Consider the following 24,539-nt stretch of genomic DNA (forward strand, 5'->3'; position numbering starts at 1 on the left):
AAAAAAAAGTCCAAAGGAATCATGACAATAAGCTGTTTGGTGTCCTGGGTAACCTTCAGTTCTTAAACGGTGTTTTACAATATATCAGACAATTTTTTTAATGTTCCCATAAAACATATCAACAATATAAGCAGTTAAAATTAAGCTGCGCAGAGAGTGCTGCAATGTCAGATGCCAGGGCGATAAAGACGTGCAAGACAGAAGGTCTGCAACCGAGTGTGTGTTTGTTTTCAGATGTGCACAAGTTCCTCTGTCTCTGTAGGTGGAAAAAAAGGCTAAAATAGCTCTGTGCTGGTTACCCGATCAAGTGGCAGGAGCCAGGAGTCTAATCAGCCTCAGAGATCACAAACCTCAGCGAGTGGAGGTAGCGCTGCAGTCTCAGCTGCTAGGGAAGGAATAACTTCCCTGCTGTCCAGCCAGGCACCAGCAGTCTCCTGCACACTGCCCCTCATCCGTGCCTCCATCCTCACCTCACTGATGGCTGCTTCACCCGGGGAGGACTTCCAGAAGAGAGCCCCACACCTCCCGCTGCAGGCACTTACACCTTTATTCCAGCTGACTTAAATCCCTGCTGTGTGTTATACTGTTATGGGAGAAAATGTGTGCCTGTTGGATTAAGCATTTTTCAGAAATATTCAGAATCACATTTTACATTAACCCAAAGGAATTTGATAGACCTAAAATCCAGCCAACTGCCCTGCTGAATAGGCAACTGGCAGTTTTCTTTAACTTCTACCTAAGGTGTAAAAGGTAGATCAGCAGACTGCAAGTGTGGTAAAGCGCACTTTGAATACCATTATAGTGGTTGGTGTGGAATACTAGAGTTCAACATAAATTAAGATTAAGTTGAAGAGTTTACACAGCAAACAGGCTCGGGTTGGGCACGGAGTTCAGAGGTGAAAACCAAAGAGGGATTCCAGCCAAAAATCGCCCTGAAAACCTTTTCCAGGGAGAGCCGTATCATGTACATCGCGTACCTATTGAGTCTGACCCTCCTTCATATCTGCCATATCTGCACTGTTGATCAGTGCAGTAAAACCTCAGCTGAAGAGCAGGGTAGTGATGCTCTCTTAGCTTTGTTCCTAGTGGTAACAGTGGCGTTTGTGGCTTCAGGCCGGCGTGCAGCTGGTGCAAGGCCCCGGTAGAGCGGGGTTTGCACAACGTACAGGGAGTGCAGCCGCAACAGAACAGCATGTTCCGACAGATAAATATCCTGTATTGTTTACAACTTGACACAAAGCTTTTATTTCTTTATGTGAATAAAATGAAGTACATTGAACAGCTTTTTGAAGGCCTGTCTCCAACTGAATAAGAAATCTGGCTTGGCTATGCTGCTCCAAGATCAAACCACATCCACTCATCTGTTGTGTAAGGTGTGCGCTGGGCAGAGGGTCTGTGCAAAGGGCTGCAGGGTCCGGAGGGATTGTGGCAGTATAGAATGTAGTGCTATATTTTCAGTGTAGTTTTCCTGCAAATAAGTTCACCTCAAGAGCACCAGAGAACTTCCCAAATTCAGAAGTTAAACAAACAACTAAGAAAAAAATTAGAGTAATTAATGTAAAGTTTACAGAGCTTAAATCATGTCTTGCAGATAGAGCCAGATTCCTCTCCAGTTACACATACACACAAGGTAAATAAGCTTTACAATTATTAGCAATTATCTCTGAAGTGATTATTTTCACAGACAGAAACGGAACTATCCAAATCAGGTTAGAATACATCAGTGCCATAGTTATATTAGTTTCCTCTTTTAATGAAATAAAACTGTTGAATAAACAATTACGTTCCAGTGCTTATAAATATTAATATAAATCTTGGTCAGCTTTCAAAAGAAAGTTTGCTTTCAAAAGACTTAGTTGTCCCATAATATCTTTAACGAGCCATTGTGTTGTCACTCAAAAGTGCATCTAGTATACCTTGAGAGGTAATTATACGCGAAACAAGTCACACACCCGTATGATTATCAAGGAGCTTGATAACATTCCATAGCAGTCATCTGCATCACATGCACCTCCTGTAAGGTATGGGGTAAAACCAACGTGACAGCCTCATCGGAAGCGTCCCCAAAGCCCTCAGGAGCTCTCCTGGAGGAGAAGCGATCCCCTTTGGCGGGCTGCTTGTGCCGTGGAGCCCAGCCAGGCACGGGCACGGCCCCGTCGCTGGAGCCGCCAGCCCCGGGGGAGCCACAAACACTTTTCTGTGCAAGAGGGACCAGAAGGCAAGGAGGGGCAGAGGTGCCCCCAGCCGTAGGGTGAGAGCTGAGTTCTTGCACGGAAATTCACTCCCCAGGACTCCTCTATGCACTGCAGTTGGACAAAAAGGGCTGTTCTGGAGGAGCATCCGCATGGAGAGATCCCTTGGAGTAACACTTTCCGGATAATTATCAAAAATAGCTATTTCAGTAAAATTTAAAGTGTAGGCACGCCCTGGTCTCCCTCAGTCCCATATCGGGTAGGCACTTGGGTTTAGTGCAAGGCCTCTGATATCTGAGTTTTGGCCTCCCAGATGACAGCACCTGCAAGGTGAGGGCCCTGGGCTCAGCGCTCGGGACGTGGCGCACAGCGCGTTCCCTTCCCTGCCATCGGGGTCTGCTTCAGGACCAAGCCACCAGCGGGGACACTCGTACCCCCGGTGCTCCCCCCTGCCCTTGCCTCCCCACGTCCTCCATAAGGCAGAACCGATGAATGCCTATTGCTTTGGAAAGTATTAGCACTTATCTCCCTTTTGCAGGAAACGTTAAGATTATTTTAAATATTTCTGGTGGTGAGAGACCAACTTGATTAAAAGCATTGCATAATCTGTTCCCAGCTTTAAAGCTATATGTACAAAAAACAGTGCAATATGTTCCGCTCTCGAGAAACAGTAAATAAACATTTTCTCCTAGAGCGTACGCAGATAAACTCCTCGTTCATCCCATCCACGTGCTGTTTAGGCTCTGGCCTGCGGAGCGGCACGGATGCCACCTAGACCCGAAGCCTAGCGCCCGTGCGGCTTGTCTTTGTGCCCAGGCTCGGGCATGAAGCGGAGGGACGCGGAGCAGAGCCCGATGACGGCCAGGCCGATGGCCATGCAGGTGCCCATGGGCACCAGGGTCTGCAGGGCGGAGGGCAGCAGCGAGGTGGCCAGCAGCCGCTCGTGGCGCTCGCTCATGTCCATCATGATGGCTTCCATCTGGAAGTGCGTGCCCAGGATCCCGCACACGTGGAAAACCTGGTGGCTGTGCCCTGCAAGGAAGCCAGAAGCACTGGAGAAACTCCCCAGGTTTCCCTCAAACACAACCGCGGGCTCGGCAGGCCTCCGGCGTGGGAGCCGTCGCCTCCTGGCGTCGCGTTTTTAAATATTTGTTCTGCTTAACGAGCAAGCAGCGCCAGCTCGGCCTGCCGGCACTCACCGATGTAGTCGAAGTGTCCCGGCGCGAGCCTCTCCGGCAGGTGAGTGGCGAAGATGAAGCAGGTGAGGAAGGCAAAGGCGGTGTGCTTGTAGTGCAGCGCGACCGCGGGCTCGGCGCAGCTCCGCGCGGCGCACAGGTAGAACTGAGCAGGAGGGCAGCGGCGGGGGAAAAAGGGAGAGCACCACGTTCCCAAACATCCCATCGGCTGCCCCCGCCCCACACCTCCCGTCTCCCCCCCCAGCAAAATGCCCACCCCGCGCCGCTGACCCGGCGACTCGCAGCCTTCAAAGAATGCCGCGCTTTGACCGGTGCAGGAAAAAAATAACCAAATCTCTTTTCCTGCAGGAGTTTGTTTTCCCTTTTTAAAAAATAAATAAAGGTGGATGTATTTTCCCGAGTATTCTCAGAGCGAGGCGGAGCAGCTGATCTTTCCAACCCTGCAGCAAGCGAAGGTGCGGGCGCCGCGAACGCCGCCCGCCGGAGCCTCCTACGTACCCTGTAGAAGAGGGGAATGCTGTCGAAGAGGTAGGGGTACACGAAGGCCAGGGTGCGGGACGCCTTGCTGAGCCGCGGCCGCTCCAGCTCCAGGAACCTGCGGGAGAGCAGAGCAGGCATCTCGCACCACGCAGCGGGGCAGAGCCGGCTGCTGCAGGCGCCGTTTGCCCCTGTTCCCGTTACTGAATCGCACCTGAGCTGCGGCGGGGCGCACGGTGCCCTCGCCCGTTATTAAAAAATCACAAACCGGAGGGGAACGACCGCTCTGCCTGCCTGCCTCCGCCTGTAGGTATGGTTTAGGAGGTACCAGGAAGCAGCTTGGAAAACAATCGTTTTTGCACCATCTTTTCGTGCCTGATTTGGCTTCTTTTACCACTGTTGCCCACCAGCCGCTGAGAACAGGGCTTGTTGTTAAACGGCTGCTGCCCCTGCACTTTCTAACTGAGTTTTTACTCTCGGTTTTTAATCCAAGCTTTCAGGGTGCAGGAATTCCCTCTTTGCTTTGGAAGGCGTCGTGGGTACTGCAGCGTTCCGGCTGCATTTGTGGATGTTCGCTAACTAAGCAGTGTTGCAGCGTGTGTCTGAGGTGCACGAAATGTCTCCGCATGCTTCTTTTTTACATCCTGACAAGACTTTGCAAGCGTCACTTCAGAGAATGCACGGAGAAAGTTACTGAAACCAGAAAGTAAATTAATTTAACAAGTTACTTTTTTTATGAAATCCCGGTTATAATGGAGCAAGAAGCCTGTGGGTTATATTCATAGTGCATATGAGGAGGAAAGCATGTGTCTGGGTGGGGAATAATATTCTGCATTGTGTTCCACAGGAAATTAATGCTGTTGAAATGTTGGAATAGCTGAAATCATGAAATAATTGAAGACTTAGATCCCCCACAAAAAAAGAATTATTAAAACTGGAGGAAGAGCAGCAGGGCCGCAAGCCAGGTGCCGAGTCCCCAGCCTGCTCTCGCCACCCGAGGAGCACAACTCGGATGCAATCTGGAGGCAAAAAGCCCACGGAGAGGCGCAGGGCAGGCACCGGGATGCTCCTGACCACCACCCGTGGGCAGCTCGAGCCCAGCCCCTGCCCGCCTGCCAGAGCCACCGGATCTATTGGTATGACCCCAAAAATGTGTTGAAAGCGCATCAAAGACAATAAATGCTCAACAGCTGCCAACTGCGCACGGGCTTTCATCTCAGTCCTCTCCCTCTTGGCCTTCTGCCACGGCTGGTGGCTCGCTCAGCCCTGGGAGGGAGGCGTCCGGCCGATGTCAAGACGCCTCCTGCTCTATTTTCACCCCTTTCTGCACTACCCCCCGCCGCGTTTTCCTGCTGTGGTTTCCCCGCCTGGCACTGCTCTCTGCTCGCCCGCTTCCATGCCCTCTCCTTCGGCCAGGTCCGGGCCCGAGGGGGCCGCGGGTGCCGGCGGAGCCCCCGGGCGCAGGGCCAGGCGGCGGGGGGACACTGCCCCATTCAGCCAGCACGGCGCGGCTCAGGCGGGCTCTGTTCTCCCCATGAAAAGCCCATGCAGGTTTTTCTGCTTTCCTGCACAAGTCGGCGGGGAAATGCCAAGCCCACAGGCATGAAAGGAACCTTTTGTGGGGCTGCTCATCCCGCAGGGCGGGGAACGCGGGCGGGCGCGCGGCGAGGGGAGGTAGCGTCGTGCAAAGGGCAGGCACCCTTATTTCACTCCGTCTGCGTGGGTTTCCCTGCTTGGTGACTCCGTGCTCTTAGGGCAGAGGTTAGGGGCTCGATTTCGGGTCTGTTCCCTGCTGACGCCCTGCCTCGGGGTGGCCCCAGCGCGGCCACTGTTGCCTTTTGCTGATTTTTTTTTTTTGAGCTGACATTTGACGGATTTTTCTACTTCTCTAACAAAAATTCCCGAGTCCCTAGGATCTGCAGTTCTGTCATGTATCAATAGTTGTGTGGTTTCGACAGAACTGTACTTAAAGTTTCGTAGCTGAAGGATGCTGACAATTACATTTGAGGACGAAGAATTAAAATAAATCCTGGTTAATCTGGAGCTGATCTCAGGTTGCTGATATTTCCTGGTGGTAAGTACAAGGGTTAGCACATGGTCAGCGGGCTTCCTTTGCTAAGCCCCTCTAATGAGACCATTAAGAGACGCACAAAAATAAGAGGGGAGGAAAGAGAGGGAAAGGAAGGAGAAAGAAATGAGGACAAAATACCCAGCCTCAGCTGGCACGACCCACAAAGGGACCCAGGAGCGACCCTTGGTTTTGCAGTACTGCTCGGTACTGCTGCCACAGCTCCAAACCCTCTGTCCCGCGGGGCTACCCAGGTAACCCGCAGCCCAAAGGGCGAGCAAATCCTTCTGTTCCCAGCACAACAGCGGCCAAAATCGCAGGACCCGCAGGGAACACCAGGACGTACGAGTGCTTCGCACACCCAAGCCTTCGAGGAGGTACCGACCACGAATGATCTGGAACCAAACTGCAGCCGGAGACCCAGCACAGCAAGCACAGCTGGAAACCATCTGAGTACTTTAAATATTTTTTAAGAGTTATTCAAAACAAATTGTCCAAGCCGGCTCAGGAGCAAAACACCACACACGTAACGCTGCCCCTGCTTCAAAAATAACGCAGCTGGCTGCGGGAGGTCGAGGTTCCTCCGCTGCAGGCCGGTGGCACGCAGACACATCCGTGCACACGCGGAGCTCATCCTCAAAGATGCAGCACGTGCCCGTGGCTCGGAGCCGCCCCGCTCGCAGGTGACGGCAGAGAAGCCGCAGCCCAAGCACGGCTGGAGCTGTGCCTCCTCCTGCCACACCACGAAAACACCTTTGGCACTTCCCCGAATTAAAGCTGCTCCGGTTGTTTTCATTTCTGTTTGCCAGCCTGCCCCAGTGCCAGCAACACGGAGCAAAAATCCTCTTCTTCCCATTTCCCGAGCGCAAGGCTCAGGTTGTTACAATAGAGCCAGCAGTTCGAAAGCTTCATTAATAGCACTAATTGATGATTATGCTGTAGCGATCGCGGCAGATAGAGCAGAAGGCACCGCACCTGGAATAGCAGGACAGGCTGGTGCTCACCACGGTGTTGAACACGGCGATGGGGACGTAGCAGTGGTGGAAGGTGCTGCTGACCCACTCGGCTGGGAAAACGTATGCTGAGTACGCCAGCGCAGAACCTGGAAAGGGAAAACGTACCGGGAGGGTGCTGCTGCTGCTGCTCCCCCCCCGGCTCCCACAGGTTACCGGCTTCCCTGCCATCATTTGTCTTTGACGTGTTTCTTTTTTCCCTTATTCTATTTACCTGGAGCACCGCAGAGGGCCACGCCACCAGGGCTCTGCCCCGAGGACAGCCAGGGATTAAACCCAGCCCCAAATCGTTATTTATGGCGGTGTCACGGGTGCTTCACGTCCCCCCCCTGCTCTGTGATCACCGCAGCACTTTGTGTCACGCGGATCCATGTCCGAAATGTCTCACTGAGCGCGGCTGGAGCCGCCACATCCCACCGAGCGCCCTCCCTCGCCAGCACAGCAAAACCCTGGGCACGGGGGGGCGAGCGGCGCTGCACCATCCCCATCCCATCGCCAGCCCCGGCTTCACCTGGCGCCAAACCCCAAACCCCATTTCTTCGGCTCTCGGGCCGGATGTGCTCTCCAAAACCACCCGCACCCCACCGAAATCCTCACGGGCTCGCCGCCCCAAGGGTGACGCCACCCGCCCTTACCCAAGCTGTACATGCTGAGCGCCGCGTAATCGAAGAAGTAGCAGATGTGCCTGGCGCGGGTGGACATGGGGCTGAAGGTGTGGGCGCAGCTGGAGGCCAGGGGGTAGATGCAGCAGGTCAGCAGGTAGGCGAGGAGGGGCCAGGCGTGGGGGTCCCCCGGGCCCCCCGGCCCCCGCAGCCGCCCCACCAGGGTCCACACGAAGTACCTGCGGGCGGAGGCGGTGAGCGTCGCGCCCGGCGCGTCCCTGCCCGACCTCCCCCGGCAGCACGTACCAGGCGGGCACGAAATGCGTCCAGATGTTGAGCGTTTCGTTGGTCATTTGGAAGACGCTGAGGAGGCAGTCGGCCGCCGAGCTCCGCGGGGGGCGGTACCCGCAGAGGATGCCCTGCTCCTGGTAGCCCTGCAAGGCAAGGAGCGGTGGCGAATCCTCCCCAAAGAGCCGGACGGGCAGTCGAGGTGCCAGGGTTCAGGATCCGGGACCGACGGCCACCCTGGCACGCTGCTGCCGCTTGTCACCTCCCCAAATCCCAGCCAGCCTCGGGCTTAGGGGCGAGGAGCTCCGCTCTGACCTTAGGCACTTGGTGGATGCTGAGCAGCCGGGGTAACTTGAGGCTCAGCATCGCGCGGTCGGGACGGCGGCTCCGAGGGACGGCGTCGGCTCGGCGTCCTCGGGGACGAGCCCCGGCGGTGCCTCACACCCTGCCTGGATGCATCGCTGCCCGGCCGGGCACCAAGTGGCACTGGGGAGGTAAAAGGATGGGGATGTGGCTGCCCCGTGACGGCCAAGGTGATGTCCCTGTGCTCCGGACGGGTGGCCTGGGGGACACAAGTGTTCACAGGGACGCGGTCCCAAACCTGACGGTGCCAAACACTTCTTTGGGGGGGGGGGGTTCCATGGTGTGGATCCTGGGGCTGGGAGATGGCACCCACCCCTGCAGGGGTGGCCTGGCAGCCAGCCTGGGGCTTTGTGTGGGGACCCCCCCATTGCCACCCGCACCTGGGAGGAGCAGGGGGGAACAGGGCAGGGACAGATCACCCCGGGGATGTGGGGGGATGTGGGGGGGCGCCCGGACTGGTGGCCCCCACCTCCTCCCCACCAAACACCCCGGGGGCACGGAGCAGCCACGGCGTCTCCAGCACTTACCCACTGATGGCCCCGGCAGCGCCGCCGCTCCCCTCTCCGCCTCCACCCCTGGGCTGTGAAACCAAGGTGAAAAAAGGTCCGTTTTGGGCAAAGAGCAGCACCGAGGCCGCAAGCAACAGCCCTGCTGTTTGCCCCGCTTGTGCCCGTGCCTCCGCTCCCTCCACGTAGCTCCAGCTTCACCGAACGGAGCTGGTGGCAGCTTCGGCACAGAGCCACTGCGGGGTCCTGCCCCAAGCCCCTTGCTGCCCTTCCCCACCCCTGGCACTGCCCTTCCCCACCCCTGGCACTGCCCTTCCCCACCCCTGGCACTGCCCATCAGCTTCACCTGCCCGTGCCCTGCCTCTGTGCATCCCACGGGCATGGGGAACACCGTGGCATGTGGGGGGCGGGAGGTGCCCGGGGAGAGCAGCGGCTGGGAGGTGGTTAACAGAAGGGAAAAAATTAACGAGGCAAGAGAGCAATAAACCTGACACAGAATAAAGTTGGAAATGCCTTTGGTTAAAGATTAGACTTCAATCTTTAAGACCTTCTCCTCGGCTGCTGCAGTACCGGCAGTGCCCCAAAGCAGCCCACCCGTCCCCCAGAGTCCCCTGTGGCTCCTCGCCCCGCGCAGCCCCCAGGGACCCCCCCCAGACCGCCAGGGGCTTGGAGAAGCAGGGCCCTCGCTGCTTATTTGCATTCCCCACCAGCAAAGGCCACTCTGGCACAGAGCTCTGCCTGTTCCTGTCCCCGTGGCACGTCTGATATAAACACAAATGAGGGCGACAATGGGACGGAACAAAAATACTTTCTCTTATCTGGGCGAAGGCGCGGGAGCCGTGCGAGCTATGCGGCGAGGTCGGCGCCCGGGCACGCCGCGGCTCTGCGGGGTCGCAGGGTGCAAACCCGGGGACAGGGACAGGGGCAGGGACAGGGAGAGGGGTGCCCAAAGCGTCTGCACCCCGGATGGAAGGAGAAGCCCAGCGCAGCCGCGGCGGCACACCAGAGATGAGATGAGCGCAAGGTGCCCGAGAGCCTCCCTCTCAGCGCACGGGGCAGCACCCGCCGCGTTCACAAGTTCTCCAAGCTGGGAGCAGCACGGGGTGCTGCAGACAGGCCTGCGGGGTGACAGTGACCTCGGCAAACCGAGGAAGCGATGGAGAAACACGTGTCCCCAGGACGGGGACTTGGCCCCTGGCAGCCGGGCTGCTTCCCGCTGTCCCCGCGGGGGCCCTCGCCCTCCGCCCGCAGCTCCCGTGCCAGCCCCAAGCACGAGCCTGTGTTTTTAAGAGCAAAATGAGTCACCCGAAATCCAGGCTGCGTGAGCAGCCCGGGCACACCCTGCAGTCCCATTTCTTCCCGCTGCCTCGGCTGGCTTTTTTCGACGTGGGCAGCATCGCCCCTGCAGCCGCGGGCAGGGGAAAGGCAGCGGCTGGCGGGACGGCCGCGCGTCGAGCCGCGACCTCTGCGAGCGGCGGCTTTCCGAGCAGCCTGTTACGAACCCTGGAGGCTCACCCAGCTGGCTGCAAACACACCCTCCTCCTCCTCCTCCTCCTCCTCCTTCTGCTCCTTCTCCTCCTCCTGCTTGTCTTCCTCCTGCTACTCCTCCTCGTCCCCACGGCCACGCACGAGCCCTGTACCCGTCCCTGTCACCGCATCCGCCCTGCACGCGCGTGAGCCCGGAGCCCAGCAGGATGCGGCCGCGTATTTCAGTGGAGGGAAAAATATTTTAGCTGTTAATTATTAACTTTTACGGCTTCCTTATGGCCGCACGGGAGAGGGACCGGTTGAGCTGCAAAACAAGCGCCCGGGCCCCTTGGGGTGCTGCTCCCCGGGGCGAGCATCGCGGGACGCGCCGCTGCTGGCAGGCCGTCAGCTGCTCCGGCGCGGAGACAAGCGAGCAAGTTCAAGTACACGCACAAGCTCAAGGCTCTCCCAGACAGCTGAGACTCAGGCACGTGCGTGAGCTCCTTGCAGCCCTGGCGCTCCCACCCCTCCTCGTCCAGCTGGTAAAAGGCTTCGGGATGCAACTCGTACGAACCGCAGCCACGAGCGGCAACGGCAAGGCGCCTCCCCGGCGGCACCGCCGCTCGCCGCTCCTTCCCACCTCCGGCTGCCTACGGCACGCGTGAGAAGCTCCCGGCCGCCCCGCGCACCCCACATCACACAGACCCCGTCTCCCCCCGGCTGGAAACCCGCCCCCCCCCAAAGAGCCTGAGCACAGGAGCACGGCCGGCAGCGAGGAGTTGCCAAAAGCTGCTGGAGGCAAGGAAAGAGGAGCGAGCGTGCCCATACTTACGGCGCTGCTGCCGGCAGCGGGCTGGGCGCTGTGCGAGCGCCGGAGCTGTTACTCATCTGTGTACAAACACAGCCCGCATGGCTGGGCCGGGGCCGGGCAGGCTCGCGGCGAGGGAGGCGAGGCAGGAAGGGCCGGGGAGCTCTGCCAAGAGCCGGGCTCGCAGCAGGCACCGGCAGGACGGGGACGGGGACGGGGACGGGGACGGGGACGGGGACGGGGACGGGGACGGGGACGGGAGGGTCCCACCCGGGGACGGTCCCCGCTGGGCGCAGGGAAGGACGTGCGGAGGTCAGCCCGGCCGGCTGCACGCCGCGATTAGGAGCGGATTAATTCTGGCTCGTGTCTTGGTGGAACAGGAAAAAAAAAAAAAAAAAAAAAAAAAAAAGAAAGAAACAACAAAACAAAACCGGAAATTGCTGCGGCCAAACTCCGTCGGATCGCGCTCTGGATCGGCTTCAGTGAGGCCGTGAGGAAGCAGAATAAGGGCAGGAAAAAATATTAACTCACAGGCTTCTCCGTGCATCTTCGGCTCCCAGGGCCCTTTAGCACCGGAAAACACCAGAAAGTTGCTTAACTGTCTCCAGGGAGACCGTAAAAGTTAAAACCGTCACGGGGACGGGGAGGGAGGTGCTACCAGGGAGAGGATCCTCGGCCCACGCCGCGCAGCGTCGCTGCCCTGACGGCTCCATCCCCGCGCTGCACGGGGCCGCTCCCGCAGCCGCATGCGAAACCCGGCGCGTTTCCCCTTCCCCTCCATAAAGCCTCTTTTTTTTTTCTTTTTTTTTCTGTGTCCCGGGCAGCCACGAGCGATGTTTCACAGTGAGCGGAGGGTGGGTTAAGGGCTGTGAATCACTGCCGAGCGATGCGTGGCCGTTCCTGGAAGCAGCCAGCAGAACCGCGTCCAGGAGGAACGCATCGGCCTGAGAGCCCCGGGGAGAAGGGCTAATGGTGGTTTAAATCGGGTCGTTTTACACCAGCCCTTCCCAAGCCTGGGCAAGGAATTCCTCCCGTGGAGGTGAGTCTGTGCCAGCAGAAACCGGCGCTGGGGAGCTGGACCTAGGCAGCTCTGGGTTTAGGAACACCCCTTCGCCCAGATGAACGGAGTAACGCCGTCCCCAGGCAGCGCAGGGAAGGTTTCAGCTCAGCGCAGCGCCGAGGGGAGGCTGGAGCGGGGATGGCGAAGCCCGTGAGACGTTTTTCCAGCCTTCAAGGCGAAGCAGCACAACGTTTGGATTTGCTTTGGGAGCACGGGGAGGATGCGGCCGTGGCCGGGCTGGGCGCAGGCACGTCTGCCTCCAGCTGCGGAGCCCCCGGGGGACACCGGGGCCACCGTCCCCAAGGGGCCCAGCGCAGTGGCGCGCAGCCGCCCCCCGCCCGCCTCCCGCTTTTGGCATTTAGCGTGCGTTTTAAACCATTTCCTGTGCTTCTGCCTCTTTTCTCCTCCAGACCATTTCCTGGATGTTTCTCCGAGGCGTCCCCAGCCCGCTGGGACCCTGCGCCCACGCCGCCTTCAGGGGCAGCCCATGGGGCACGCAGGATTTGGGACATCTCGGGGGGGGAGATGCCCCCGCCTCGCGGTGTCCCCGTACTCCCCGGGGTGCCCAAAACCCAGCTTCTCCTGGGTGGCACCGTGCTGCCCCACAAGGACCGAGGTGAAGATTTCTTCTACTCACCCCCTGCCTGCCCGGGGCTAAGCCGGGGCTGGTCAAATGAGCCGGAAAGGATGAAGTCCGCTGCTGCGCCGTGATAAACCCAGGAAAAAAAACTTGAAAACGACTCCTGTTTTTTTTTTTTTTAATACGATCACCGACACGAACCTATCCAGCCACTCAGCCCGGCGCTCTGCTTATTAGCGCTGGCAGCGGGGAGCTGCTCGCTGCCAGCCCTTCCACCTCGCAGCTCTGCCTTAACGGCGCTGCCAGGGGAGGTTTCGGTCGGGAACTTTGACCCCGCGCCGGGCAGCGCGCACCCGCACGGCGATGGCACCGGCCCCGCAGGCTCCCTGCTTCCCAGCCCCGCTCACGACGTCGGCCCCAGCCCCGTGCCCGCCCCGCAGCCCAGCCTCGTGGTCCCAAATCCGGTGGGTTTCGCCCCGCTGTGCTCGGCAGGGCTGCGGCAACGCAGCGAAGCCTTCCGGCAACTGGTGCGGCCAGTTGGAAACCAGTGGAAACTTCCCAGCTGTAAAAGGTGTTTTACGGGTTTCGGGCAGAACCCGGCTGTAATTTTTTTGCGGCTAGATAGGAACGGAGCTGGAACACAACTGTGCTAGCAGGGTGGCCTGGGGGATCTGCAAAAACAGCCGCAAGCACAAATCAGCTCCTGCTTTCCCGTGTTCCTGGGGTCAGACCAGCAGGACAAGGCGTTTGCGGGGGGAAAGTTACAGGATACACATCATGCAGTCAGGCCACAAAGCAGGGAGTGGGGATGGGGATGGGGATGGGGATGGGGATGGGGATGGGGATGGGATGGGGATGGGGATGGGATGGGATGGGGATGGGGATGGGGATGGGGATGGGGATGGGATGGGGATGGGATGGGGATGGGGATGGGGATGGGATGGGGATGGGGATGGGATGGGGATGGGGATGGGATGGGATGGGGATGGGATGGGGATGGGATGGGGATGGGGATGGGATGGGGATGGGGATGGGATGGGGATGGGGATGGGATGGGGATGGGGATGGGGATGGGGACGGGTTGGGGATGGGATGGGGATGGGATGGGATGGGATGGAGATGGGGATGGGGACGGGTTGGGGATGGGATGGGGATGGGGCACTGCCAGAGCGCCCAGTGCCTTCTGCCAAGATCTGTGTACCCCAAAATCTCATGGGGGGAACACGCAAGTGGCACGTCTGTCCCTGTGTTGGTGCAAATGCCCGAGCAGCCCCGGTCGGGGGAGCTGGAGCCACTGAGCTCAGCCCCGAGGCGTTGCTCCAGAGCTGGCCGGGATTCACCGCAGCAGCATCCAGCTCCACGCTGGTCAGAAGCGAAGTTCAAAGCCGCTGTCAGAGCCCAGCTCCCCGGGAGCTGCGCTTTTACTGATGTCAGAGAGGATGAAAAATGAAAAATTGGTGTTTGAGTGTTGGCCAGGCCCTGCTGCCCGGGTCGGTGGGTGCTGGAGCCCCACGAGAGCCCCACGCGGTTGGGCAAAGGGAGCGATGCTGATCTCGGGGTGCGCTGCAGGCGAGGGGCACCCCTGGGAAAGCACCAGGCGGGTTTTGGGGACCCAGCTGGGGCCAGCAGGCGGCTGCTGGGAGCTGGGGTCTGAGCGGTGCCAGCGGTGACATCCAGGGGCTTGGGGACAGGGACAGCGCCGGCTCTGCTGCCACTTCCCCTCCAGCCCTGGGGTGCCATGCGTCCTGGGGGGCACCAGGCACGCACATCCCTGCAGATCACCCCCCAGGTGTGCACAGACAGCACCCTGTGCAGATGTGCACCCCAAAGCACCCCCGTGCAGCCCCTGCACGGCCTGGGGGCAGCGCGGGGCAGCGGTCCCAGCAGGCACACGGACGTGTCCGAGCTCACCAGGGCCGCGCTCCGGTTTCGGTCACTTCCCAGCTGTGACCTAGAGGCAGGCAGCAGCAGCGCAGAGGTGACTTTTAGCCGCCCGTGGTACCGCGGGACACGGCGCGTGTTTGCTGAGCTGCGGTCAGACATCCGCTGCCCAAACGTGACTCAGCCGGGAGCTGCGGGGACGCAGCCGGGGTCACATTCGGACCCGTGTCGGAGCTCCCAGCAGCTGGGGACGTGGCCACGTCACGGTGCCGAGCTGCCAAACGCCCCCACGCAGCCCCGGCCGGGGACACCGCGGCTGAGCCCAGCTCCCTGCTGATCACAGCGGTCAGGGTGAGCAGGATCCGGCCCGCACAGGGACCCCGTCCCACCGCCCCCTCCATCCGGGTCTGACGCAGATGCTGGTGATGTCAACGTGCTCTGAGCACATATATATATTTTTCTTCCATTATTTACTTAAAATTAATTGGAGGGTCTGGGCATGGGCTTTCCCAAAATTTCAGTTGATGGGGCGCAGACCAAGTGTGAGAAGGGTTCTCCCCAGCGCTCACAGCTCCCCAAAACCTCCGAGCAAGAGAAAATGGTCTCAGGGGAGAGCCGAGCATCCCTCGCCTGCTCCCAATCACTGCGGCACCACAGCGGAGCCGCTCACGGAGGTGCAAAGGGAGAGCTGGTTAATATTTAATTTAGCCCCGAGCCCGCGTGTTTAATTACGCACATTTAATTCTTCTCCACCTTACTCGTGGCCTGCCTCAAGCTCCGCGTCCGCAGCGCTGGGGCCGCAGCCCCGCGGGGCCGGATCCTGCCAAGCAAGGGGGGGCCGCGGCCCCTTGTTGCCAAGAGCCATCGCAGGCAGGAGGCTCGAAGCAGCAGCCGAGCAGGATCCTGCCTCACCCCACTCCGTGTCGGGTGGGAAAAGCCAGGGACAAGGAAAAGGCGAGGACGGCAGGAGCAAAAGCGGAGGATTTGGTGGGAAAACGCTTCGAGAAACCGTCCCAAACCTGTCCGGGGCCACCAGCAGGAGGAGCGAGGGTGGAAGGGGCTCGTGGGGGGTCCCTGTGCCCCGGAGCCCGGCCCGTGCCTGCCTGCTACTGAAATAAGAAATAGGGGGCATCGGTGGGAGCTGGTGGCCCCGTGGGGCTGCAGGGGCCCGTATGGAAAGCCCCAATCCCCCCCCCCCGGCACATCCCTCGACCCGGCACGCAGCTGGACCCGGCTGCTGGCACCACGCAGCGCCCGCGATGGATTTCTGGCTCCGGCCCGTCTTAATTAATATTTTTAATTACAAAATGGATGCGCTGACAGGTTCTGCTCGCAGGGCACGGCAGAGGGAGGACGGTGCCAGCGCGGGCGCTGCCGCCGCGCTGTGGGAGGAGGAGGAGGAGGAGGGGGGCTGGCGCCCGGCCGGGAACAAGCGCTGCCCGCGGGGAGCGGGTGCTGAGGGGGAGCCAAACCCTTGCGGAAACCCAGAGCAAAAACCCTGCGGAGCCAAAGGATGGAAGCCTGCGGTGGAAAAGGCCTCCTTACACCCTCCTCATCCTCGCTTTCCTGCAGCGGCTGCGTGCCCGTGGCACCGAAAAAGGGCCCAGCTGGTTCTGCCGAGCCGCGTGCTAGGGCACCACATCGATGTTTAACGCGCCCTAAGCAGCTCATCCCTCGATTAAGCACACGGCAGCCAGCCCTGCGGTCCCCGGACAGAGGGAAATGGCAGTTTACCACCAGCTGCTTCTGCTGACATTTGATTGTTCAAACAAGGCCCGGGGAAAACAAAAAGACACAGCGTGGCAGAGCGCAGCGTCCGTCAGAGCCCGCCAAGCCCTGCCAGCACTTGGGACACAGAAGGGATTTCAGTCAGAAGGGCTCTTTATGATCAAATTAACGGGGTAGTATTCCCCACCCAGGCAATGCCATTTGGATTCGGTGGTTTTTTTTGTTTTGTTTTGTTTTTTTTTTCCCCCGGTAATGGGCTTTGCAGCAGCAAGTCTATTTCGATGCTTCCTGCACACAAGGGGCCAGGCGTGCCTGCTCGGTGCCGGAGCTCCCTGAGCCCCAGCGCTGCGGAGGCGATGCCGGCCGGGCGGGGAGCGGAGCAGCCCTGCGGGACAGCACAGAAGGGGCTCACGGAGCAGTCCCAGCTTGGGTAGCCGCAGCCCCCGAGCTCGCCCCGGGGCTGCCTTACCCCTGTGGCACAGCTACGTCCCCTCCAGCAAAATGCAGACTCCTCGCCGCCCTGTCCCGGAGAAGTGCCATCCCCTCCAGGTTCTTTGGAGATCTCGGTCCCAAAAGATGCCCAGCCTTCCTCTGGAGGACTGCTGGGGACACAACAGCGTCAGGAATCAGCTCCGAATCTCCAGGTTGCTTAAAAAGCCCAACCCCAGGGCTGGGGCCTCGCAGGGTGAAGCCCTGGCTGGGGCAGCCCGGGGAAGCTCCGTGCATCAGGGCTGCCTCGCGTTACCCCGCCAGGGTGGCAGCACGCCACTAAACCGCGATGGATCCATTTAGAGGGGAGCGCCTCGAGGCCACGGCATCGCTTCAGCTCCGGAAGGCGATCAAGACGTCCGCAAACATCTTCAGAGCAGGGTTTGTGCTGACAGAGGGCCAGGAGGCTGGCGGGGGGGAGATGTGCTCCGTGCATTTCAAAGCTGGCCTCGCTGCCTGGCTTTGGGGAGGGAGGCACGGGGTGGCGCAGGGGGGTGGCTGCACGCGAGGCACTTTCCTACTGCAAAACACCACTAAAAAAAGCCTTGCTTTGGGGACACGCAGCCCGCCTTCACCACCACCAAGAACACGACGTGCTGGCAGCACCGCGAGGGTGAGAGCTCACATGCCTGGGGCCGCGCACCCGGTACCGTAACACGGGTTCCTGCACGGGTGCCTGCAGGGCACGCGGGACGGATCCTGCGCTGGAGGCCAGGGCACGGCAGGGTTCCACCACTTCTGGACAAGATAAGTGCCTGCATGTGCTCCTCCTCCCTCCGTGGTGTGAAACACACAAGGGAAGGGAAGGAGCAGAGGGCTGCCCCTGTGCTCTGTAGCCCGTTACTGCCCCGCGCCAGGTGCCGCACGCCGTTCGAGGAAGAGCTGTTCATCTTCACTCAAACCAGCCGAGAGCTATTCAGCAAGTTGCTCGGAGATACAAATTCAACGAGATGAGCTATTAAAATATTCACCGCCCTGAAGACAGCGAGTGCCAGGACGTCTTTCAACATTTGCACTTCACCGTAGCGAGACTCAGCCCTGTTGAACACACTAAACTGCTGAGTGCTCGACACTTAAATAGCTCCTTCCATTTTGGGAAGAGATTAGTAAAGTATAGAAGCAGCTATTTAACATTCAGGAAGTGCAATGCGTACAGGGGAGTTATCAATCACTCCCGGCAGATGGTAAATGTATCTCCTTTCACCACAAACTGAGCAGCAAACATTCAAATTCATCACCAAGACAACATATTTAAATCCTCTTCTATTTTCAATTCATACGTTTTTAAACTGCTAAGTAATGAAAATCAATATTTTCGCCCACGCCGCTGGGAGGGGGCCTCGGAAGCTCTGCCCGGCCGGGGAAGATGCGCTCCGCGTATTTCAGTCACGCAAAGTTATCCGCGACGAAGCCAGACGTGATGGCCCGCGGGCAGGTCGCGCCTGCGGCTACGGCAGCGCCAACTGGCCGCAGCCCAGCGAGCTCCGGTGGAACAACGATTTACCAGCACTTTTACCAGCACTTTTAACAGCACTTACACATCGAGGGAGGATGCAGCGCGGTCCGGCACGGAGTGGTGGAGATGGGCTCAGGTGACCTCAACTCCCCTTCGGGTGGGGGGGAATTTTGATAGAAAGTAGGACTTGCACACGCTTTTAGCTGAAAACAGGAGGAGACCGGTGCTCCTCTTGCACAGATCATTACTAAATCTCAGCTCTGTTAGGGTGTTTCTTCGATGACCAGTTATTTAAAACGCACTTCCCAAAAATTACATGAACTCCAAATGAGATGCATTTAGCAGAAATAACTCACGTCAGCAACACACTGCGTGCACTTTACTTGAGCAGACAGAGAATATACACCTCTGGCCCTTATCCCAAATCAGAAACTCTTAACTGCTGAAGTAAAAACATTTTTCATCCTATTTTGGATCAAACACCTTCCAGAATTCCTTAAAAGGAGAAATCTCAAAAGACACCAAGACGATTGCTACCCAGCACTCACCTGTGGCCATACGCAGGGGGAAGGCATACACCGAAATAACGAAAACACTCCGTGTTTGTCTTAAGATAAAAAATTTATTTTACAATCTTATAAAGCAGCTTTACATTAAGCACAAACGTTGATCCATTTACTTTGTATATAAACATAGTAGAACCTTTCCTTCTGCAAAAAGTCTTGTCTTGCCGTATATAAAACTAACATGTGCACATTGTGCTTAAACTGCAAAGTCTGTACAGCTTTACAAAGGACTACCCTTTACAAGAGCATCCTGTAAACAATTTATTGCATATTTAACACATGGTGTATATCCCACATGTAAAAATGTAGAAAAAATAAAGTACAATTACAAGGTGAATGAAAATAGCAGCTTTCAGTGAATGTCTTGCACAATGGCTGAGAAAAACAGCACTGCCACACTTGTACAGTTGTGCTTGTGTCACTGGTTTGCATATACCCATGCGTACTATGTTTCCAATGAAGTCTATGTACAGTAAGCCTCATGGAAAGGTTAAACAGATCTTAGTCTCTAAGACCTTTGTCAGCTTGAAGATTGAAAAAGCACAGGAATAAAAATTTAAGTGAATTCAATGACATTATGGGCACCGATGTCCAAAAATCCTCTCCTACTGCATAACTCTATTCAAAAAAAAAAAAAACAACCAAGCAAACAAGAAAGGAGAAGCCCACACGCGAATTCTCTTCACTTCTACAACCTGTGACAGTGGGTGGTTCAATTTGTACATGTGCAAAGGCCAACAGAAATGCAGTGGAGATATTAAGGATAAGGTGGTCTGACACGACCGACTGCGCTGGCATTGCCAGCTATCGCTTCTGAGCTCATCTACCTGCTGGGCCGATTCCAATGAAGCACCACTGCACTTTTAAACTGGCATTAAAAAGGGGAAAGAAAAACAAAACAGAAGAAAAAAAAAAAAAAAAAGAGGAAATTGTGGCCTCAGTAAGGCACCGGTACTGCCTCTTGAGCAGTACCCAAATAGTCTCTCTAGATTCCCCAAATCCAAAACGGGCAAAAGATGGAGGAAACACGCAGGAGAAAGATGTTTCTGTTTGTAGTGAGGACCAGTCATTTGGAAAGGAAGCACATTTTTCTGGGTTGGTTTCTGTGTGTGTGCACACATGTAAGTAAAAGAAAAAAATATATAAAAAGAATTCACCTCTGCTAACTTTGGTATTGAAATTTCTCCTGTGACATCCACTTTTCACATTAATGCATATGATCATATAGCATGCGTTTGCAGAGATCAAGTAATTATAAAGTTGCTTCAAATATCTGCAAGAAATAGAAAAAAGCATTACAAAAGAAAGAAAACAAACCAAAAATCAAGATGCACATTGTCCTTGTGCCCAGCGTTTTTGCGATTTGAATCAGCTTTGTTCTCCATACAAACACCTTAAGCTCAACCCCCGCCTACACATACAACATGTAATAGGATCAGTGGAAAAACCCCGAAGCTAGTACATGTCCTTACCACGCTGGTGCATGTCGGGAGCTTTCGAGCCCGGGACTCGGAAAGCAAACACCAGCGTGCCTTAACAGAGCTGATGACCTGATATTTGCTACGCTACCAAACTAAACAATACCGATCTAATGATGCAATCGGTTGGTTTTACTCTTCTGGATCAACCAGGAACCTCCATGCTGAGAAGGCAGACCCGCGGTGGGTGTAAAGGATTTATAAATACGAGGAAGAAACCGCCTGGTTTCTCCTGCATTACGACAGTAAAGTAAAAGCGTTTGGGTTCCGACGCGTTTGGTTATTGCACAGGTCCCCTTGCTCGCTCGGCAGAGCCACGACAACAAAGCACACCGAGTAAACCAGGGCTGGGGACGTCACGACCCCTGACGTTACGAGCGAGACGGCCGGCAGAGGCGAAACTTGATGTTAAAGCACAGACGGAGCTGGAAAGCCCTATGGGGTAATTTACATTTTTAAAGTGCTGGATATACTTAAGCAGGTTAAAAATGAAAATCGCCATAGGACAACGTTAACTATCTCAAATCAAACTTCCTGTGTGCTACTCGAAGTGAGCTCCACGTCACGTTCAGGAATTTACTACAGGTCTCCCAGCGAATGTAGTTGCCAATGTTTGCAGAAACCTCTCGGATGGAATTAAAAAATACAGTACAAAACACTGGGCTCCACGACACGAGATTCCAGCTACCAGGGAGGACGTGACACCAGCAAACCTTGTAAATTTGGCTTCATAAAAAAGGGGGTGCCATGGCTGCAGGCTTTCCGCAGCCCACGTGCCCCACCGAATTGTGCTTAACGTGATGTGACTCTGAAGCCTGAACGCTGTCTGTGGGTTTTCTGTCCACACATCTCTAAAGAAACCATACAGATAAAGGATCTCCATATAGAGAATTAAAAAAAACCTGTGTATTTCTCACCCCAAGAAAAGAATCCATATAAAAAGAAACACCTTGAAAAAGCTACGCTGTCCACTACCCAGGCTACAAGTAAATACACATTTACTGCATTACACCACATGATCCGTTACGCTGTTCCAACATATACACATCGAACTCCATTTTTAAAGAGGCCACATACTAACTTTTCAGGCAAGTGCTGGACTTTAGAGACCTGTATGGCTTCTGTAAATATTTTCCTGCAAAACGGAAAAACAAAGACGTCCCCCAGCTCAGGAGCACAAACGGGTTTTGCTTCGTGCGGCTAACTTCACGGTGGAGCACTAAGGACAGGTGAGCGAGCTGAAGTTCCCGAATCCTACCCATCAGACCCAAATATTTTCACACTGGAATGCAATTATTTCAGGAGATCAGTTCTAAGGATCACTTCTTTGAAACGGTCTGTAAAAATTTAGTATGCAACCTTTTGAAATGTACCTCCGCCGAGCTCCGAGGAGCCAACCCTTCCCGCCGACAGCAGGCACGGGGGTTTTGGTCGTCAGCTCTAGTTGTGCTTTGCCCTGCCGCCCCGTAGGTAGCTCTTCCACCGCTTGACGAACTCTTTGAAAATCGGGGACTCGTCGATGGTGCTGAGCAGCTGGAGCTGGTTGATGTGGGTGGTGTGATAGTCCCAGCGGGCCAGGTTGGGAGCGGTGCCGAGCATGAAATGCCGGAGGTCGTAGATGGTCCCTGAGCCGGTGTCGTAGAGGGGCAGCATGGCCTTCAGGGACTCCATGCCCCGCTCGTAGAGCACCCGCGCCTCCTTCCCCAGCTTCTCCCCGGCCGTTTCCTTCAAGTCATAGAGCCCGATCAGCGAGTACATGAACCCGTTGAGCACGAAGGAGCTGGGCGAGGTGGGGTACTCCTCGTACCAGTCGTGCCTGTTCATGAACACGGCTTTCACCCCGTGCTGCTCCGACGGCAGCTTGTAAGGCGCCGTGGCCCGCAGGGCCGAGCTGAGGAACGTGTGGTCCTTCGTCAGCAGGTAGGCCCTGACCAGCGTGGAGATGGCCTGGCCCTGGGCCATGGCCGAGTACCAGCCCGGGTCCAAGGACTTAAAGCCTTCCCCCAGCTTCCGCGTCACCATGATGGGCCAGCCGCCCCGCTCGTCCTGGTTCCTCACCAGCCAGCTGCTCGCAGCGAAAAAAGCCGCCATGTGAGCCGTGGCCGATATGGTGACGTTGTCGAGGAAGCCCCTTCCCTTTGCTACCAGCCTGACCACCTTCTTAGGCATGATTTTGGTCTGCTTCACGGCCTTCGTGTTGGAGAGGCCCACCCCCTTCCGCAGGTCGGTCACCAGGTCTCTGGTGACGGTGCTCCAGCTGGTCCGGGGCCCGATGCCGTAGTAGATGTCCCGGTCCTTGAAAGCGATGAGCTGCGTGTTGGAGACGTAGTGCACGGTGAAGAGCTGGTTCTTCTCTGTTGTCTCCAGAACCACGGAAATGCTCCCGTTCGTTATGAATTTGAGATCGAAAGAGATAATAAAATCTCTGCTGTTCCCAAGCTGCAGAGATACCCCCTCGGTATTTTCTGCAAAACAAACAAATAAAAAATTGTCAGTGGTAAAGCCCTCATTTTTGCAGAACTATTTAAGATAGCAAGCGCAGCTTCCAGAGGTAACCAGCTACCAGACAAAATCCAAATGCTTTTAGGGTAGCTGATCAATAATTCAAGCGGTCTCTTCTTTCCGTACATATATTATTTAATTAAGCATAAAAGTAAATCCGTGCGCGGCGGCTGACTCCAGCAGCAGCAGGGAGCATCCCACGCTAACGCGCTGCCGCACCGCACCGAGCAGCAGGAGCGCCAGGGGCTCCACAAATTGCTTCATCCGACACATCTGAAAAGTGAACGACGGAGGGGTGCAGCAGGGGCTGGCAGAATTTGGGGTAAAGGAAAGCTAAGGAACGGCGGGATCTTACTGCTGCCTTCAATTGGTCCCGGGAGGACGCAGAGCTGGACTTCTGCAGCGCACAGGGACAGGACGAGGCTCAGCAGCCACATTGCAAGAACATAAACCCCAACCAGGCATTAGGGTGACAAGAGAAAGACAAGGGGAGAATAAATTCCCCCCTTTGAGCGTGCCGGACACCTGAAGTTGGTGTCTCGCTGCCTCCTCTTCGGTAGCTCAAAATATAAGCCAACAACCACCCTTTTGTTCCAAACTGGAAATTTAACTTGGCAGGAAGAAAAACAAAACCGGGGCGTCACTCGTAGAGCCGCATTTCTGAATAAAGCTCTGCTTTCAGCAAACAAGCTGGGAGTGCTGAGAAGCAAGTATTTAGGATCCTGCTGGGACTAACATTTACATCTGTGATTTTTTCTTTCCCGAGGTGTTCCAAAAACCAGCGCTCTGATTATTTTAACGGAAAGAAAAATAAAATAATATAGAAAGACTAACATGTTAAAATTATTTATTAACCCCTCCATTGGCAAAACTCAGTTTAATTAAAATATATATATATGTATTAAATAAAGCTCCTAGGCAATACCACATAATGAAACCCGGTGTTCTCTCTCAGCCTAGATTTTAAAATGTAAAATCAACTCCTCCCCAAAAAACCTCCACTAGAAGATCAAAGGGCTAATTAGTTTGTAAGGCTGTGCGCAAATCCTATAGCTTTGAAGGCACAGAGGGATGATAAACACTTAAAGACAGTCATTTTGAATTAACGGCTTTTCACGGAATAAAACTCTCCTGTGTGAGGCAATTGTTTTCTTTTTTGCTACTTCTTGATGTGTGAAATATCCCATAAATATTTCTGTGCGCGGAAAGTGGGTTATGGTCAGCCTTCCCTGAACAACAGAGGCTTTTCCCTATCTCCCCAACTCATCTATTGCATTTTGCATCACGACCGTTTCCACATCTTGCGTTGTAGGCTGCTATTGTAGTGTACCTATTATTTTGACTGAATGTCATGTTTTCAAATCTTTGAAAGTAAAAGCTTCCCTCCTTTGAGTTTTGGAGATCAGCATCTGCTTTTGGAAAAAAAAAAGCAGAGCGCTTTGCTACACAACATTTTGCTCCGATGAAGAATCTAATTAAAAAAAATCACACAATTCCTGCCAACCAAGCTTTACGGTTCCTTGTAAATAAATGCTTGTGTGATAACAAAGTGAATTATAATAGAGGAAAAGTTTTCAGAAGCAGAGGAAAACCAAAGGCTGCCTGTTCTCTGTACAGCCTTAAGCGCCCATAAATCCATTACTTAAGGCCATCTAAGATGAGTGGATGCATACTGTGGCCTTCAAGCCCTGCAGATTACTCTGCCATCAATAAAGGATGAGGAGAGAATACATAACAGATCTTTTAGCCTTTCCTCTCCCTGTATTTATCTACTACAAAGACACGAGAGTGTTCGACATTTTTTCCCTAGAGACCCAGG

At 55.8% G+C, this 24,539-nt stretch overlaps 2 protein-coding genes and 1 long non-coding RNA gene across 10 annotated transcripts in view; 1 reads left to right on the top strand and 2 right to left on the bottom strand.

Annotated features, from left to right (window-relative positions):
* Positions 1-1,211: 1,211 nt before the first annotated feature.
* Positions 1,212-11,152, bottom strand: PAQR5 (progestin and adipoQ receptor family member 5). Its single transcript, XM_048046235.2, has 9 exons — positions 11,005-11,152; positions 8,727-8,779; positions 8,152-8,322; positions 7,855-7,982; positions 7,582-7,787; positions 6,909-7,035; positions 3,887-3,983; positions 3,392-3,533; positions 1,212-3,224 (listed from the first exon to the last, which is right to left on the bottom strand). The coding sequence occupies exons 3-9, from the start codon at positions 8,200-8,202 to the stop codon at positions 2,977-2,979; spliced, it is 999 nt and encodes a 332-aa protein (XP_047902192.2). The 5' UTR covers positions 8,203-8,322; positions 8,727-8,779; positions 11,005-11,152; the 3' UTR covers positions 1,212-2,976.
* Positions 11,153-11,404: 252 nt separating this feature from the next.
* Positions 11,405-12,777, top strand: LOC125179798 (uncharacterized). Its single transcript, XR_007157616.2, has 2 exons — positions 11,405-12,019; positions 12,451-12,777. It is a non-coding gene; the product is annotated as an uncharacterized lncRNA (long non-coding RNA).
* Positions 12,778-18,776: 5,999 nt separating this feature from the next.
* The window catches only part of GLCE (glucuronic acid epimerase), a 47,467-nt gene continuing 41,704 nt past the window's right edge, over positions 18,777-24,539 (bottom strand). For 7 of the 8 annotated variants that reach the window (XM_067003600.1, XM_013193246.3, XM_013193243.3 and 4 more), the window contains one exon: positions 18,777-22,683. In XM_067003600.1, coding sequence (XP_066859701.1) covers positions 21,659-22,683 — 1,025 coding nt within the window. In that variant the 3' untranslated portion in view covers positions 18,777-21,658. The remainder of the gene's footprint in view (positions 22,684-24,539) is intronic. The other variant, XR_007157615.2, reaches the window with a different exon arrangement.

This window comes from Anser cygnoides, chromosome 11 (assembly GCF_040182565.1).
Source record: "Anser cygnoides isolate HZ-2024a breed goose chromosome 11, Taihu_goose_T2T_genome, whole genome shotgun sequence".
Classification (NCBI taxonomy): Eukaryota; Metazoa; Chordata; class Aves; order Anseriformes; family Anatidae; genus Anser; species Anser cygnoides.

Coding starts and splice junctions, on each gene's coding strand:
- PAQR5 (XM_048046235.2), bottom strand. CDS start 8,202: ATGCTGAGCCTCAAGTTACCCCGGCTGCTCAGCATCCACCAAGTGCCT. Junction 7,983..8,151: donor GCATCCACCAAGTGCCTAAG/GTCAGAGCGGAG, acceptor CTTGCCTTGCAG/GGCTACCAGGAGCAGGGCAT. Junction 7,788..7,854: donor ACGCATTTCGTGCCCGCCTG/GTACGTGCTGCC, acceptor CTCCGCCCGCAG/GTACTTCGTGTGGACCCTGG.